Source organism: Microchirus variegatus (genome assembly GCF_963457635.1).
Source record: "Microchirus variegatus genome assembly, chromosome: 13".
NCBI classification, from domain to species: domain Eukaryota; kingdom Metazoa; phylum Chordata; class Actinopteri; order Pleuronectiformes; family Soleidae; genus Microchirus; species Microchirus variegatus.
This window is the reverse complement of record NC_139814.1, coordinates 10,133,127-10,150,312: the sequence shown is the minus strand read 5'-3', so window position 1 is coordinate 10,150,312 and position 17,186 is coordinate 10,133,127. Positions and strand designations below refer to the sequence as shown.

The following is a 17,186-nucleotide window of genomic DNA, read 5'->3' as shown; positions in this document are numbered from 1 at the left end:
AGACCGAGAATCACATTTGAAACATTACAGATTGGAAGGGATGGGGGGGTATTTCCATGCCGCACAGATTAGACATGTAATTTGTTGGTGTGACAAAGATTATGTAGCCAAATGGAAGAATTTAGAGAAATCGGTACAAGGAAGAGAAATTCAAAGTCTTATTGGAGACAGAGAAGAAGCAATGAGTGTAATCAAACAGGCAAATACAGTTATTTTTAGTTAGGTTTACGCTAAAATTATGGTTTAGTCTGGTACGAAAATATAAACTAGAGAAAGAGCTTGGACTGTTTCGTGGATAGTTTATGACAAGGGTTTATCCCTGGCTCTCTTGACCAAAGATTTAAACATTGGATTCCTAATGAATTAACAGCGATATGTACAGCTATTGAAAATGGGAATTTCATGAGCTTCCAGGAGATGAAACAAACATATGATTTAAGTAATCAAGATCATTTCAGAAATTTGTAAGATATATGTAAGGATATTCAGGACTCTTGAGACTGCTTTAATGAAACCATGTCATTTTAATACAAATGTCAGCACAGTCAGTTATTTTTACCACCACTGCACTGGTTAAAAAATCCCTTCTATTGTAATCACATACATACACATATTTTTCACCAAGAAACAATTTTTTTAATTTCTCTGATGAGAAACGCTGTGTCTTTATTATTATTATTATTATTGTCATTGTTCATTAAAATGATTAGATTTCTTTCCCCAAACTACCAGTAACATAAGGCTGATTTGAAAGTAACAGAAAACATCCTGTGCGATCACAAAAGAAGATGTCTTACATATCTCACATTCACTCTTGTATTCAATCACACATGCGTTTCATTTTGAATCATTCCAGCTGTGGAAAGAGCAGTTTCACAAAAAAATATGTCAAAGCTCCTGACACTATCTGGACTTACAATTCGCCTGATTTGACCCATAAACCATTTAGACATACGTGTAAAACATGAAATGGGAATAATGTCACACCCAGTCAACAATGGAGACGTTTGGACACAACCATTTTCTGCTATGCTACGTGGAAAACTGATGATAGCGCTCCATTGTTGACGTTTGGAAAGCTGAAGCTTGGCCTGTAAAAAAATCTTTAACACTTATTTCTTCTGAAAACTTTGCCTTCATCATCATCATTTTGAATTGAAGACAAAATGTCCCTGAGAGAGCCAGAGCCCTTTGGTGTTATGTGTTCCGACCACCGTAGAGGTGGATCTTGGCGAAGGAGATGGTCTCGTCATAGTCTTTATGGCCCTTTTCATAGATGACATATATGTATTTCCTGTCATCTACAGAACCACTGTCCAGTGATGTGATGGAGGAGTAGCCACTTGGTCCCGCCCATATCTGGACAGATTTATTCTCCCAAGAGGTGCCATTGGTCAGTGACCATTTTAAGGTTAGGTTGACTCCTGCAGGGGGAGGCCAAACAAGAGGTTACTGTGTAAATTAGAGCTAAATCCATACGTTGATTAATCATTTATTGTATTGACCAATATAATAAGCAAACTACAATTCTATGATTCAAGAAAAACAGTGAAAACAGCTTTGAATTTTACAGTTCTTGCAACTCTGAGCATGATGAGAGAGAGGAAGAGGTCGAGAGGGCTCGCAGTTCTTACTGTGTGTAGCGTTATAGGGGTTGGTGAAGTACAGTACTCCTTCTTTCTGCAGAATTCCAGCTGCAACTACAGGATCCACCAGAGTCTCATCAAAAAACAGTTCATCTATGGGCAGGGTCAATCCTCCGTCATGGCTGCGCACCACCACACGACACCTGCAGTGGTAGCTGTTCTGGTTCCGTGCGTTGACGATGAGGCTGCCGTCCAACATCTCGACCAGCTGCAGAGGTGCAGAGAGGCAGGAAGAGGTTTAATTAGGTAGTGATCAGCACCAAACAGACATGTGCTGAAGATGGAACTGCTTTGCAGGAGGAAAAGAGGAAGACCACAGAGAAGGTTCATGGATGCTGTGAAGGAGTAACAGAAGAGGATACAAGGGAGAGGACAAGATGGAGGCAGATGATAAGCTGTGGCAACCCCTAAAGAAGAAGAAGAAGACAAGCTATTATAACCTGGAGCTAACTCCATCTGTCCTAACAAAGTCATGCTCTGTCAGCTTAAAGAAGTGAATATTTCAAAGTTCATGGACAGTGAAGACATGGAATGGTGCTCAACATACTAACAACCAGCTGCAAGCTAAAACAAAACTATCTAACTAGCAGCTACTGTCATGTAGGTGGATACACTAAGTCACTAAATCGATTCCCCACTAGTGCTACTGTACATGCCGGAGCGAGGACAGTGGTCCAAATGAATGCTGTAGTTTAGTAATCTTTATCATCACTTAATATACACAACAGTACCTGGGGTTCATCAGGGTTGAAGTCCCATGGTCTCTTCTTCTGGTTGTAGGGGATGCTCTTCAGGGCAGCACCGTTGTACCAGTTACGGCCATGGTCGTCGCTCAGGATGCAGAAAACGCCGTCTCCCTGTATTGTTCCATGACCACAAACGACCAACCGGCCTTTAGCTGGATTGTATCGCTTCTGTAGAAAAAGAGACACAAAGGTACTTAGAAACCGTACCACAACTAGAAAGGGTTGTGAAAATTTAATTTTTCCACATATTTCTAGAACTAATGTAGTCATTTTTAATTTGACTGGTTCAGTGATTATTTATTCGTTTTGATGGAGACTCCAGATATTTGGTGTGATACTGGAAGAAATGGAGATGATTCTGGTGTGTGATGTGTCTCAGACTGAGAGACATTAAGGGTTATTAACCTGGAAAATCATTTACAAATATAAATGAGCTCCTCACAGGTTTAGAACACAACAGTTTAGCAACATCATATTACCAAAGTGTCTGAAGTGTGCTCTTGTTGTTGTAATAAAGGTTTACAAAAAAGAAGGACATACAACTGTATCCTTCACGAACAGACTAACACTGGCCAAAGGCGAAGGAGCCCACAATTCAATTCACAGTAATACTGTGAAGTGTTTTCACAGCATCCAGACCCTGGGTTCAGAGACAGCTTTTGAATGCATCTCGTTAGCCGCTCCTGTTAGTTCAACACCAGTGCATCCCCAATTCTCTGACCACAACAGCCTTCTCTACAGGCTGTGACAAACCTAGTGATCCACATGGATCCTGACATTTAAGGACTTTTTACTTTAGTCTTTGTTTTGGGTAACATCTACTGCACGTCTGTCTGTCCAGGGAGTGGATCCCTCACCTGTGGTTCTCCCTAAAGTTTCTATCCTTTTTCCCTGTTATAAGGGTTTTTTTCCCTGGTAGTTTTTCCTTACCCTAGTCGAAGGTCTCAGGACAGAGGATGTTACCACCCCTGTGAAGTCCCATGAGACAGACTTTCACCATCCCTCATGTACTTGTGTCTAGAATATTCAAGTATTTGATGATTAATAGCCTCAAATATTCCAATAGCATTTTTGCTAAAAATGCCCATCCCTTATAAACATAAAGAAATCATTGCTGGTGAGGGCCCACGCATAGGTTATTCAGCTTACTGGGAGAGCTTGGCGTGTTTGCCCATACCCCATAATACATTCTAAAGCCAATATCAGCTGACTCAGATGGAGTGCAGATGATATTGTGCATCCCTACTTCATATACAGTATAACTGTCTCACCTGAATGCCAAAACCTGGCCCCGCAATGAAGACCTTGGCTCCAAGTTGGACTGAAAGGTTTCTGGGCAGACTCCAGCTGAGGCCGTCGTCCCTGCTCTCCACCATCATGACGCTGGACGGGCTGCAGTGGTAGAGGTGGAAGCAGATGCTGTAGATCAGAATCACTAAGCCCTCGTCCTCGTCCACCACCACAGAGCCCAGATTTAGGCCGTCCGGGTTCTTTCCATCATCAACAATAAATGAGGTTGGGGACCAGGTGGCTCCTGGAGGCATGACACACAACAACGATATGTTATATTTATAGTTATATTCCTCTCTGGGCGTTTGTGTCATTTTCAACTTGGATTTTAGTTTGAAATATTGATTTTGACTATTTTTGTGGACACAAACTCTTTCTTAATACTTACAGCGTCACTATTACCTGTCCATTCTTTATTTACATTATCCATTTCTTTTTTATGTGTTATATTAACAAAGCTATTCTTTTTCATTCAGTTTTTTTTTAGTCTTGTGTGTTTTCCCTTGTGACTGCATGATCCATGCAGCTTTCCTCATTTCTGTTGTAATATGTTATATACTGAGGGCTGGGCTGATGGCTGCGTGTTGTTCCTTGTGTTTTCATCCTGTGAAGAACTGTGCATTGTTTTGTATGAAAGGTGCTATATTGATAAAAATCTAGTGGATTACTTGGTATACTGACCTGATTATGGCTTGATCATATTAAACTAATAACTTAATAACTACTAACTGTTAAGTACAAATAGCTGGTATCAATTAAATGTTTATCTTCTGGAAAAATGTTTCTTTACATACAAAAATGACTACTTTTTGGGGAAAATATGGAATCAATATAGGGACATTTATTGTTACTGTATCAAAAGTGTCCTATAAGAAGAAAACATGGTCATTTCTAGTAAAAATATGAATATTTTCAGCATGAGAGCAGGTGCAAGTAAAGCAGGGTTCATAGCGTGTTAAGCTAATGTGGAGCAGCTAACGAGATGCATTCAAGAACCTTGTAAATCACTTCTAACACACATAAAGGGCTGTGACCATGTGGTATTTGCAGCCCAAATTAGGTAAGGTTTACTGGAGTAGAAAGGTTTGTTAATAAATGCAATTATTGATTAAAAAAAACGTGTGTTTATTATATCTTTTTAATATATCACCAATAGTCACTGATCAACTTTTTTATAAACAAGCCAATAATCAAATACTAATAAGAACCTTTACACTGATCAACATATATGCACTTGGTCATGTGACAAGGTTTATCTACAGACCTGTAAACCCATTCACACAGCCATGAGAATGATGCTGTGTGAATGAGTGACATCTGTGTGTTTTGTGCGTATGTCTGACTGGTTCTGACAGCATGACAGCAGCGATGGTCCACCTGCCTTTGTCCGTGGACCGCCGAAGTGCAATGAACTTTGATCCTGTGTCCGACTGAGAAAATTTCCTTGCCTCAGCAAAAGCCAGCAGGCTTCCCTTGTGGGTGAAGGTGAGCAGAGGGATCCTGTAGGTGTTGACCTGTCCCTGGGTTCCACTTACCCACAGCAGCTGCTCCTCGTACACCAGAGGGTCAATCTGCAAACCAAATGACTGACTGATCAAGACAACAATCTGCAGATGGATCTGTAAATCTGTCCATCACACCCAACAGAGTAACACTCTCATAAAAAGTGAACTGAACTGTTCACTGACTTCTTTTGTGTTTTCAGTCATACTCCGACGTCAGACCTGTTTGCAGCTTTTTTCTTTTACCAGCACAATGTTGCTGTTGCCTCTATCGGACTTGATATAGAACAAATCGGGGGGTAGTTTAGTGCTTGAAGATAATGACATTCATGCGCGTTCATGCATTCACAGCGTTCATGCACTTATGCACGTTCATGCATTCACAGCGTTCATGCACATTCATGCATTCCTGCACGTTCATGTGTGTTCATGCATTCACAGCACAGCATTCACGCATATCCATGCATTCACAACATTCATTCACTAAACTACATTCATGTGTGTTCATGCATTCACAGCATTCATGCATTCACAGCGCTCATGTGCGTCCAAGCATTCCTGCACGTTCATGCATTCATGCACTCATGCACGACACGTTCATGCATTCACAGCAGTCATGCACTCACAGCATTCATGCATTCATTAGTGTTCAATGCCTTCGTGGAACGAGAAAACCTATTTTCAGACTTTACCCGGCAACAAGAAATACCATTTTCTCATTGGTTGCCAAGTCAAGACAGCTGATTTGCTTTCACAGACAGCAGCACATACTATGTACAGACTTTCTGTTTGAAAGTCATTGTGTACAGCATCAAGTCTGTTGTGAGTCTGTGGATGTGGTTTGTAAGATGAGCGACTACCTGATCGTGAGAATGGAGTACAGAGTACAGGCAGGTGGTTTAAGCCCCCAGAGAATTACACTTTTTACCGTTTTTTTTTTTTATTTCATTTGATTCCACAAACGATGGACAATCACAGTTAAAGTACTTAGTGAGTACATTTTAATTTGTTTAAAATTAGATATACATTTTGGAGGGTCATGTACATGTAGCAGCACAGGATTGTGTAAGATTATATATAACAATGACAATACTGGGATTAATGGCACTCTTGTCAATGGAAGCTTAAATATTAAGGTATTATTAAATAATAAGCTTGCAGCCCTGTTAGCCCATCAATAGTACAGTACAGTACAAAGTTATAAAGTCGAACCCAAAAATATTAATTGTATATTAACTGTTGATTTAATAACTGTAAGGCTTATTAGGTTAATAAATCAGACTCAGCTTGGGGCCCCATAAAGGGTTGGGCCTGCTCTGCTATATTTAGTACACATATATTACAACAAGCTAAGCTGCTGTATTGTAAGAGAGTAACTGTAGAGTCAATGTAGAGTTGTTCGTACCTCTGCTGCTCTGCTAACACAAACACTGACGAAGCAAACAGCGGACACAAACCAGGAGAGTTCACAGCTTCCGGTCTTCATGTTGGATTCACTCCTTCTCCTCCTCCTTCTTCTTCTTCTCCTCCTTCTCCTCCTCCTTCTTCTCTTTATTCGTTACTAAACAGACCACTCCTGTCAATACATTCACCAAAACAGATAAATAACGACGTAATGCTCTCCCGCAGCGTTCACGCTGCCGTTGCTAAAGTCATATGACTGAGGGCTGCTCACGTGACTTCCGCCATCGATAACGTTGAATCACGTGACGTGTCGTATTTTTCATTGTCATTTTAGTGTCTCTTGGTGGTTATAATGACACTTTATTTTGAATATATTGGTTTTATTTAAGATTAGCATGAAAAGCTACAATGCTACATTTATTTTCTTTGAACCAGAATGGCTTCACAATGTTGAACTGTTATTGTTGAATGAAACAGAGCAGAGGTCTCAGTTTATTTATGTGGTTTTTGCATCATAAATCCATTTATATTGTCAACTATTTATGGTTCCATATCGATTATTTTGAAGTGAACTATCATCATAAATATTATTATTACAATGTCCTTTTCTGAAAACCACAGACTTTTATTTCATTAACTGACCAGACTCATTGGTCATTTGAGTTTGAGAGCCCTGGTTTAGAACACATTTACATTCATATATATATGTATGAATATAAATGTGTTCTAAACTGTATATATATATATATATATATATACATATATATATATATGTATATATATACATATATATATATATATGTATATATTAATTAGTATGTATATATTAATGATTATTAATGATGCCCCTTGTGTTGTTTGTCTGTGTCTTTTTGTAGTGTACGGTGGCTCTGTAGGACCATCCCTTACTTTAATTGTACTACAATGACAATAAAGACTATTCTATTCTAGTGTCGCTGAAACCACACAGGAAATGATCATGCTCAGAGAGATGAGAGTAATGTATAGTAATAAACATTATTTTGAAATCCACTTTAGGTAATTAGGTAATGCAAAACGTTATTCATTAAAACTATGAATTGTCTATTGCTTTATCTATTCCTGTTTCCTGTTTGTGTCAGTCGTCTATCCCCAGACCTTTTAGGCTGCCCTAATATTGGAATTTGTGGTGTCATTAAAGTCTAATCTAATCTAATAACAATAATTAAAATAATTTTTATTTATATAGCACTTTTCACAAACTTTATCGTCATTTTACAGTAAAATCACAAAAATGGAATATATACTAAGATACAGTTAATGAGGAAAGAAAGAAAAGGAGAATCTAATATAACCTAAAAAAATATATTATATATCATATCATATTATATTAATACTTGGATTGAAATAGTTAACCGATAAAGTGTAAAGCAATCATATCTGTATTTGATAAATGCCATATATGTATATATATATATATATATGTGTGCGTACAGTATATACACATATACATATATATACATAAATAAAACATACTGTACATTGGTGATAATGGTTTGTTTCTGTCTCTGTGACACTAAATAGTGTTTGATGATGAACGTCACAGTGATCAGTGTAGGGCGTGATGACCTGAGAACCACAGACCACATTCCTGCAGTCATGAGGCCTGATCTGAGTCACACGGAGATAGAGAGAGAGAGAGAGAGAGAGAGAGAGAGAGAGAGAGTGAAGCAGGAAGAGAAACAGGAAGTCCACAAAGTGAGACACACCACAGTTTGTTTATGGACGTATGGAGTGATGCTTTCAAGCTAACGAGGATCAGCTGGAAGTCAAGATGCTTTTTCATCTCGAATGCAGGTAGGATGAGTTTATGTGTTTAATCGTGTCAAATATGAAACATTCTTCTCTCAAAGCATCACAGATTTAGAAGAATCGCACATTTAAAACTGTCTAAACATTCTATTTTGCCATGCATCAACTCAACTCAACTTTATTTATAGAGCGCTTTAGGCAGCTATAGCTGGGACAAAGTGCTTAACAATACAATAAATAAAACATGAAACATAAAATATAGGAAACAAAATAAAAACAAAAATACATCTTGGATTGAAAAAGAAGATATATTATATATATATATGTGGAGCTCAAACAGCCTAACAAGGAACCATTGTTTTTGGTAGTACAAAGAATATGAAAGTCATAGTTTCCAAACTCATAGACATTAAACTTCAACAGACGCAGAACATTTGCAGAGTTTTATTCAGTGAAAGTGTTCAAATGTAAACATTACAGAGGAAAGTGTGACCTTACACCGTCACCATCACAGGGGGATACACATAGGACAGGTCACCAGGGAGGAGAATGTGCTGGACGGTGGCAGATCGGAGGCTAGAGAATTGGGTGGGAGACAGGTTGCAGAGGTTGCGGGGGGAGGAAAACATGGGCCACCCACTGTAGCTCAAAGGAGTGCATCAGTTATAGGAAGACTGAAGAACAGGCATTGTCTAAGTGGATGTTCATATCACCTCGGACAATCATGGGACAGTCATGCTCGGGGATGGAGGAATGACAATGACTTTGACCGGTGCATTCACCAAGATGGCATGGTATTCAAAGGAGTTGTACTTGGCAGAGGGTTGTGGTTGTCTGTGTTTCCATTTGTTAGAACTGAATAGGCCCGTTCAGATGGACCAGAGGCATGGGCAGCAATCTAGTCAGCCTTGTTCACTGCTGACCGGCAGTTCCACAGCATACAGAAAAGGAACTACCAGTGAGTGAGGGGGGTGTTTTAAAGAGCGGGGGTTTGCAGGATTGTGAAACCTGACTGTAGTAACAAGAGTTAAGAGAGACTTAAAGTGACTTCATGACTGTAGTAACAAGAGTTAAGAGAGACTTAAAGTGACTTCATGACTGTGGCAGCAAGAGTTGAGAGAGACTTAAAGTGACTTCATGACTGTAGTAACAATAGTTAATAGAGACTTAAAGTGACTTTATGACTGTAACAGCAAGAGTTAAGAGAGACTTAAAGTGACTTCATGACTGTAACAGCAACCTCCCATAGACTGGAAGTTCCAATTTTTGGTTCCTGTTTTTTGGTGTACCTCGTTTATGAAGCCCCGATACAAACAGTTCAGCCACTGCTGTGAATGCTGGGTTTTATTATATTCTCGGGCTCTGCAAGCTCTCTGAAAAATCCTGGAATCGTGACGTAAGGATCCTGTCTCCTGAACAGCAGATCCTCCTGCTCCGGGCACTAGTCCGGGCACATCCGGTTGCGTACATTGACCTGCAGAAGAAGAAGAAAGTCCCTTGTGGAGGCGTTTCACTTGGGACAGTGTCTTTTGACTCTGGATCCGACTCCGGGTCAAAGAGGGACTATGGCGGGGAGTCATGACATATGTGATAGGACCACTCTATGGGAGCTTTAAGAGAGAATTTAAAGTGTAGTAAGACTTTCACATCACAATGAGTCACATCCTCTCATGTGAGGCTCCTCACAATCTCGCCTGCATGTGATAGTTTTCACTCAAGTGTGAAAAGCTATGTGTGAATCATGTGATGATTCAGATAAAGCTCTTTAGATTATTAGACTATTATAAGTCATGAATTATCACATGTGCATGAGTTTCCCATGGGATTATTTGTGTCTAACACTGCCACACATCTTCTGCACAGCACTTTGGTGAACTGTGGGTTTTGTAAGTGCTTTACAAACAAGGCAATCAGAGATGGCAGACACTGGCAAGTGTGGAAGCACAAACAAATAGACAGACAGAGCCACTAAAAACAAGTGATAATAATGGGATTGAACTACATAAAATAATCCACGCCTTGAGCAAATTTAAGTCCTTAACCAAGAACAAAAGCTACACATTTGATTCTTGGGTTTGGAGAAATGAAACTTACCTAAATAAATAAATAAATAAATAAATTAAAACTGCATCTCCATCCAAAAAAATAACAGCAACATTCATGTAATCACACGAACAGCACATTCAATGAAAAACCTGATTTCATAGAAATTGATAAAGTTTTCCAATGACTGAGAGAATCTGTGTGGTAATGATGGAACATATCTGAAAAAGCATTGATAAAAATTATGAGATTGAAGAATATGACAAACTGGCTAGTGCAGTGTTTCATCATCTTGAAAGATGGCAGTCATGTAATAGCATGTAAACAAGCTGCCATTAAACTCAAGAAGAAGAAAGTATCCTATGAGCATGTATTGATGTGACATCCTCTGAATTCACTCTTCCATTATTTCATTTCTTAATGATGCAGGGTTTTGTTTTTTACCCTCCAGGATGTGGTGACCTCTGAAATGATGGAGGACAAAGACAGAGCCTGTCCACTGAGGGACGAGCATGAGGTGGACGCTCAAATCAGACATTCCAAATCTCCCAGATGGTCAAATGGTATGATCTTCTGATCTTCTTCTTCATTTTTCCCACCTTACATAAACATGACAAGATAAATCCTGATGTGTTAAGATGTCACTGAGATATAAACACAAAACACATGTGAACTGAACCATGTCACATTTAAATTCATGCCAAATTAATACAAATGACACAAAACCACAAACCTTTCCAAACACCACAAACTTGTGTTTGAAATGTAAAACTTATATGAAAGTATACATTTGAGTCCGATCCACTTTTGGATCCACATACAGATTGGTTTTATTTATTCAAAGGGGGCTACACTGTAAAACACTCAATCAATTTTTGAATTTTCAGCCCAACAAAAGATTGTGAGTGTCTAAAAAAAGTTCCATCAACTCATATTAAACTTGTGAGTTAGAGTTGTGTCAACTCAATAGCAGCAAGTTGCCTTGAAATTTTGAGTTTTCTTTTTTACAGTGATACTCGATACAGATAAGTCTTTTTGTTTTCCCCCTCACAAGTTAAAAGGTGGAGCCGTGGTCATGTGACCACGCATGCCCATAACCAGTAGGAGGATTTTGGTAGGATAATGCACCAAAAAACATGGTACATACTTTTTCATTGTGCCAATGACAGGTCACAATAGAAACATCTCTACAGTTCACTGGCACACTGTCCTGGTGTAGATGAATGGAACAGAGCCGTCTGTGCAGAGGTCCCATCATCAAACACAGGTGTTCATTTGTCACTCATTCATTCCTTCTCAGGTCAGTGCGTCCTGTCAGTGTCAAGCTGTTCAGCATTAAAGCCCAGATTTAATTTGTCTCTGTGCCATGCCAAACTGGAGAGTGATGGCTTCCAGGTCAGTGCGCGCACACACACAGACACAACCCCCCCCCCCCCCACACACACACACACACACACACACTGCAGTTAGTTTGGATTCTTAACAGTTTTTTCTGTGTTTGTTAGATTCCAGTGACAGACCTGGAGGCTCCTCTGAGAACGGCTCTGGAGCTTCCTTCAGTCAGAAGATACATGGTTTTTAACTCCGCCTTCTTTCGTTTCATCATGGCCCCGGTACATCAATTGTCCTCCTCTGTCCATCTTCTTCTTACTCTGACCATGTGAAATGTGGAATGTTTAACCTGCTAAAAAAAATGAGCTAAAGAATGATCTTCAGGATCAACTGGTCTTCGGTGGAGATTTTAAATGTACACTAGAATGTACACTAGTGAACAGACAGCATTTACATTTCCAAAAGTCTCAGTTCCAGATTAGTGCAGAAGTCCAGTTGATTTTACTGATCACCATTTTGTCAGTGAGAGCTGATCGTCACACCAGGTGAAATGATTAGGTCCTACTGGTCTCTTAACAACAAACTCCTGCAGGACAGTGGTTTTTGGCAGCAGTGGACAATCAAAACAGTTCATTTTAGTTCTTTAACGATGTGGTGGGAGGTTGGAAAAGCCAGCATTGCACCTCCCTGCCACTGCTAACTTGAAGGAGGGTTTACATAGGAATACTGATCCTCCTTCTAGACATCTGTTTCAAAGGGAGAGATTGGCATTGAGCTCCTTTTTGCAGGAGAGAGTGAGGGGAGCTCTTGTCAGGTCTCGCTTCCTCTAGTTCATTGGTTCTCAAAGTGTGGCCCGGGGGCCACTGGCGGCCCGCAGAAACATTCCTGGCGGCCCGCGGTAAATTACAGGATAGTTTTAATCCAGGAGCTAGCTTGTTAAAGGTTTATTGGACATTACTGGATACAGACCAATAAGTGTAAACCAAAATTCTGGGTATTTACCTGGTTTCTATATGGTGAATTTTTGTGTATTATTGGGTTATAAGCTGGTAATAAGCAGGTAGCTACAGCCCCCAATTTCTATTTACCCAGTAAATATATGATAACAGAAATGTGTTACTTGGTATTAACCTGTATGTAGAAGGTAAGAACAATGGCCAACATACTGTGTAATTACCCAGTAAATTATAAAGCGTTATTATATAAACGCTTATATTACTTAATGCTAAACTGTAGAACTGCAATCTGGTCATTAAAATGATTACAAATGGGATTTATTTCTGTTTTTTTTCCCTTTTTTTTCCTTTGGCGGCCCTCATTCCAATGTTGGGTTCCTAAATTGGCCCTCAGGTATCAAAACTTTGAGAACCCCTGTTCTAGTTAAAGGACATGGATGGCCCAAGCATTTTCTTTTTTAATCTGGAGAGGTCTGTGGCACAGAGGAAGCAGATGGCTTGCCTCGAGTCACCACCAGTCCTGGGGAGATGAGGAGCCATGTGATGGACTTCTATGCTAACCTTTTTGGGGCAGAGCAGTGCAGCATGGTTTGCCGTGAGGAGCTTCTGGAAGAACTTCCATAGCTCAGTCCAGAAGAGAAGACTGCGAGTTGACTCTGGAGGAGTTGACGGTTGCTGTTAACCAAATGACATGCAGGTGCCAGGAATTGACTGCCTTTCCACTGATTTTTACAAACGATTCTGGAATATTCTTGGACTTGACTTCTTGACGTCTTGTGTTGCAGTAGTGTTACAGAACAGGATCCCTTCATGTTTCCTGTTTCCTGTTGATGAGTAGCGCTCTTTGCTGCCCAAAAAAGGGAACCTGGCCTTACTTAAGAACGAGGCCAGTTGCCCTTCTCTGTACAGGCTCTCCAGAACCTTATCAAACAGACTGAAGGCATCCTTGAAATAATTGTTGATTGCGATCAAACTTACTGTGTTCCAGACAGGACCATCATGGACAATATTTTTCCTGTTTGAGAAAAGTGTCTAAATATGTAATATTCATTTTGGCATTGTTTCTCTGGATTAGGAGGAAGTGTTTGATAGGGTGGATCACTCTTATTTGTTATCTGCACTTTGGGGCTTTTGGTATTGGTGATGCTTTTGTAGACTTGTTAGCTTCTTCTAGCAATCTATGGTGAAGATGCAGGGGCTGGGCAGAGTCAGACAATTTCTGTACAGCGAAGGATAAGGCAGGGGTGCCCACTTTCTGGGCATCTGTATAGCTTAGCCATTGAGCCTTTGCTATGTAAGCTGAGAAGTCAGCTCAGTGGTCTCTCACTGCCTGCATCCTTCAGCCTTGATCGTCCACCTACTGTTTCTGATGATGTAGATGTTAATATTTTCGTTTCCAGCCGGTGGGATGTGAAATATCTGCAGGACACGCTCACTGTATCAAAAGGCCTCCTCTGCTTGGATGAACTGGGCTGAGTGAGGCATTGTTAGTGGGCCAGTGGATGGAAAAGGCAGTACCTAGTCTGCCTGGAGGACTTCAGTGGGGAAGAGAGAGGTTGAACGTTTTTGGAGTGATTTTGGAGACTGGGGGCTTTCAGAAGAACTGGGAGGGAGTGAAGGAGAAAGTGTGCACTTGGTTCTCTAAATGGAAATGGTTGCTACCCCAGCTGTCATATAGGGGAAGAGTTCTGGTTGCCAATATGTTGGTTGCCTCAACTCTTACCCTGGATTTCCATTGGGCGCGTTAGAGCAGCGGAACGTCAGCAGCCGCCGTTGCTGATCGCATTTCCACCAGACGTGCTTTGGAACGTCTCAGCAGCGACCCAGAAGCGGCTCGCTACTGAGTCACGTCAAGCTCAACAGAGCAGATCGCACCACACAGGAAGTCCAACACAGACTCAAAGTAAAACACTTCTGCCCCCCTTCAAAATAAAACACAATACGCAGGTCATATAGCCTATCACAACTTCACTGGGTGTGCACACCCAGTATTTTACCCAATGTCTTTTATGAACAGATATGGAGCACACATTGATCCGGAGCTGGGGGAGGAGTGTATTCTGAGTTCTCAGATTGAGACACTGTAAGATTGGTGGCACTATTTGAGCTTTTAAAAACGTGGTTTCAGGGTCTTGCCGAGGTTTTATCATTTGCTAGAAAAAGGCGGTGCTTACGTTGATGAAATTTTTACCTAGTTCAGCGAAGTTGGCCATCTGGCTGACTCGTAGGAACTGGTTTCAGGGCAACTGCAGTGTGGAGCTGGTGCCGGTTCTGGAAGGGCTGCATATTGCATATTATCAGAAGATGGCATATGGGCTGTTGGGGGTTGTTCTGTGGAGGTGGATGGGGAGTTTCTGTGTTTTTGGACCTGAAGTGATCATGTGAACTGATCTGGTTTTTCCTTGAATTTGATGAATAAAAGGGATTTTGAAAACCAAAGCCTTCTCCTCTCTAGGTGCTGTACATGGTGGTGTGGTGCAGCGTGTTCTCCACCCTCCACATCTACATCCCTGTCAGTGACGACTGGGTCCTGTGTCTCTGTGTCAGCCTGGTCTCCATCTTATTCACCACTGCCATCATCTACATCCTCCACTGCAATAACAAGAAGGTAAATGAGCTCAGCGATTGATAACAAGGAACTTTAAGGAAGGGTAATAATCGTTAATAAATTGACTATAATTAAGTAATGCTTATTCAGTACTCTCTATTTATGAAGTCATAGTTAAGGAATGCATGTTTTACACTTTACAATAAGGGTCCCAATTAATGCTTAACAGAGTTAAGCTACAAATAATTAATAACTTCATAATAACAACCTTTTTTTGACAACTGTGCAGGAATTCAATGTTGGAGTTATTCCCTAAAACCTGTGTGTGTTCCTTTGTAAGATCAACATGAATTTGGACGTTCGGTTAATCCAGGTGAATGAGAGGATGGTGAAACATAAGCTGCTGGTGGCTGTGACTGACTGGGTGCACAACTGCACTGGAAACATGCAGGTTGTCCTTCTACAATTATTTTTATTATTATTACCTGTGTGCCTACAACCATCTACCTACCTACCTACAACATGAGATTAGATTAAAACGTTGACACTCTGCTAACATTGTCATTTCCATGTCTCTGAAGTTGCACTTTGTATACTGGGACATCAATCTCTGTCTGAGAGCACTGACAGAAGCTTTAGAGGAGCACAGCTTTGTGGGCAATGACATCCAGGTGAGAGTCTCCAGTAGAAACATAAGTCCAGCTGCTGTTATTGATAAGATATTCATGTCTGGACAAACACAAATGTTTCCTTTGAAAGCATCATGTTTCACAGATTTCTGGCTTTTACTAGAAAATCCTGAGGAAGAACATGTCCCATCTCACACTCACATCTGAGGTCAAGGTCATTGACCCTGAGGCTGGTGTCTCAGAAGAACAGAGGCCTCTGCTGGGCCAGGAGGTACCAGGCGGCAGTACCTCATCCAGCCAGCAGGAGGCAGCCAAAGTCACCACCAGCTACAGCCTCATCCCTGATGCATCTTTACCTCCTCCTGTAAGAGAACAAAGTAAACTGTATCATAAAAATGGACAAAGTCTTATGGTTGCAAAATGATGGAACCCCTAAAGGGACACGCACATGGACACAATATGTTTTGTGAGGTAACGCAATCTAAAAAAATCTTCACAAAAATGGAGAACACACGTGTTCTCCATTGAGGGCAATTGAGTTTTATTTGGAGATGGTACATTTAGAAATGGAAATGGGACCAAGTCAAAGAGTGAAAAAGTCAAATAATCAGATTGTAACATCATAATCTCTTCTTTTAGATGTTTTCTCACTAGTGCTTCCTTATATGCCCTCTTTTATTTTCTGCAGGCTAAAGCCTTCCAGCTGCTGATGACTTACAGTGCAGCCTATGTGAAGCTGCTGGTTTCCAACAGGTTGTCTGGTGTGTCTCACCAGACGAGTCACTGCACTGTTGCTCCTCTCTGCCTCTGCCTGTTCATCAGAAAGAAGATCCTCAGATAACCTGCACTGCTCATGGAGCTCAAATTCCTCTGCAGCAATACATTCAAGACGATCGAGGACGTGTAATAATCTGTAGCTACGGTGGCCTTTGATACCACCAACAATGTGGCTTTTCTTTATTTGCATAAGAAGCTTCCACTTTCAAATGTGCAACGGTAGCTGTCTGGTTTGTCCATTCAGGCTGCTGTAGAAACAAGATGGCGGCACAATAATAAAAACAAGGCCCATGACTTAAGTAGGCTTCATACACAATTTTTAGCCTTCAAAAACCAAATATTTACATTTTAAAGCTACTATACATTGGATTGTGGATATGTTTGCACGACTTGCTCCACCCACACGCTGTAAAGGTTTGTACATGTACATGACGTTACATGGTTTATCTCACAAACAATAATAATGAATACTTTTTTGTAATGTTTTCCTTTTGGAATGTGTTAATTTGTCCAACTTAAGTT

The 17,186-nt window shown here is 40.5% G+C and overlaps 2 protein-coding genes across 2 annotated transcripts; one reads left to right on the top strand and one right to left on the bottom strand.

The window, feature by feature from the left end:
- Positions 1-596: 596 nt before the first annotated feature.
- neu1 (neuraminidase 1) lies at positions 597-6,704 on the bottom strand. The gene is made up of 6 exons (XM_083900036.1): positions 6,590-6,704; positions 5,064-5,253; positions 3,664-3,926; positions 2,378-2,560; positions 1,635-1,854; positions 597-1,424 (listed from the first exon to the last, which is right to left on the bottom strand). The coding sequence occupies exons 1-6, from the start codon at positions 6,668-6,670 to the stop codon at positions 1,198-1,200; spliced, it is 1,164 nt and encodes a 387-aa protein (XP_083756162.1). The 5' UTR covers positions 6,671-6,704; the 3' UTR covers positions 597-1,197.
- A 1,697-nt stretch (positions 6,705-8,401) lies between these two features.
- Positions 8,402-16,728, top strand: tmem268 (transmembrane protein 268; the record flags this gene model as incomplete). Its single annotated transcript, XM_083899472.1, has 10 exons — positions 8,402-8,424; positions 8,894-9,173; positions 10,874-10,985; positions 11,723-11,817; positions 11,928-12,035; positions 15,166-15,318; positions 15,599-15,709; positions 15,840-15,929; positions 16,051-16,251; positions 16,576-16,728. The coding sequence occupies 10 exons, from the start codon at positions 8,402-8,404 to the stop codon at positions 16,726-16,728; spliced, it is 1,326 nt and encodes a 441-aa protein (XP_083755598.1).
- Positions 16,729-17,186: the final 458 nt, after the last annotated feature.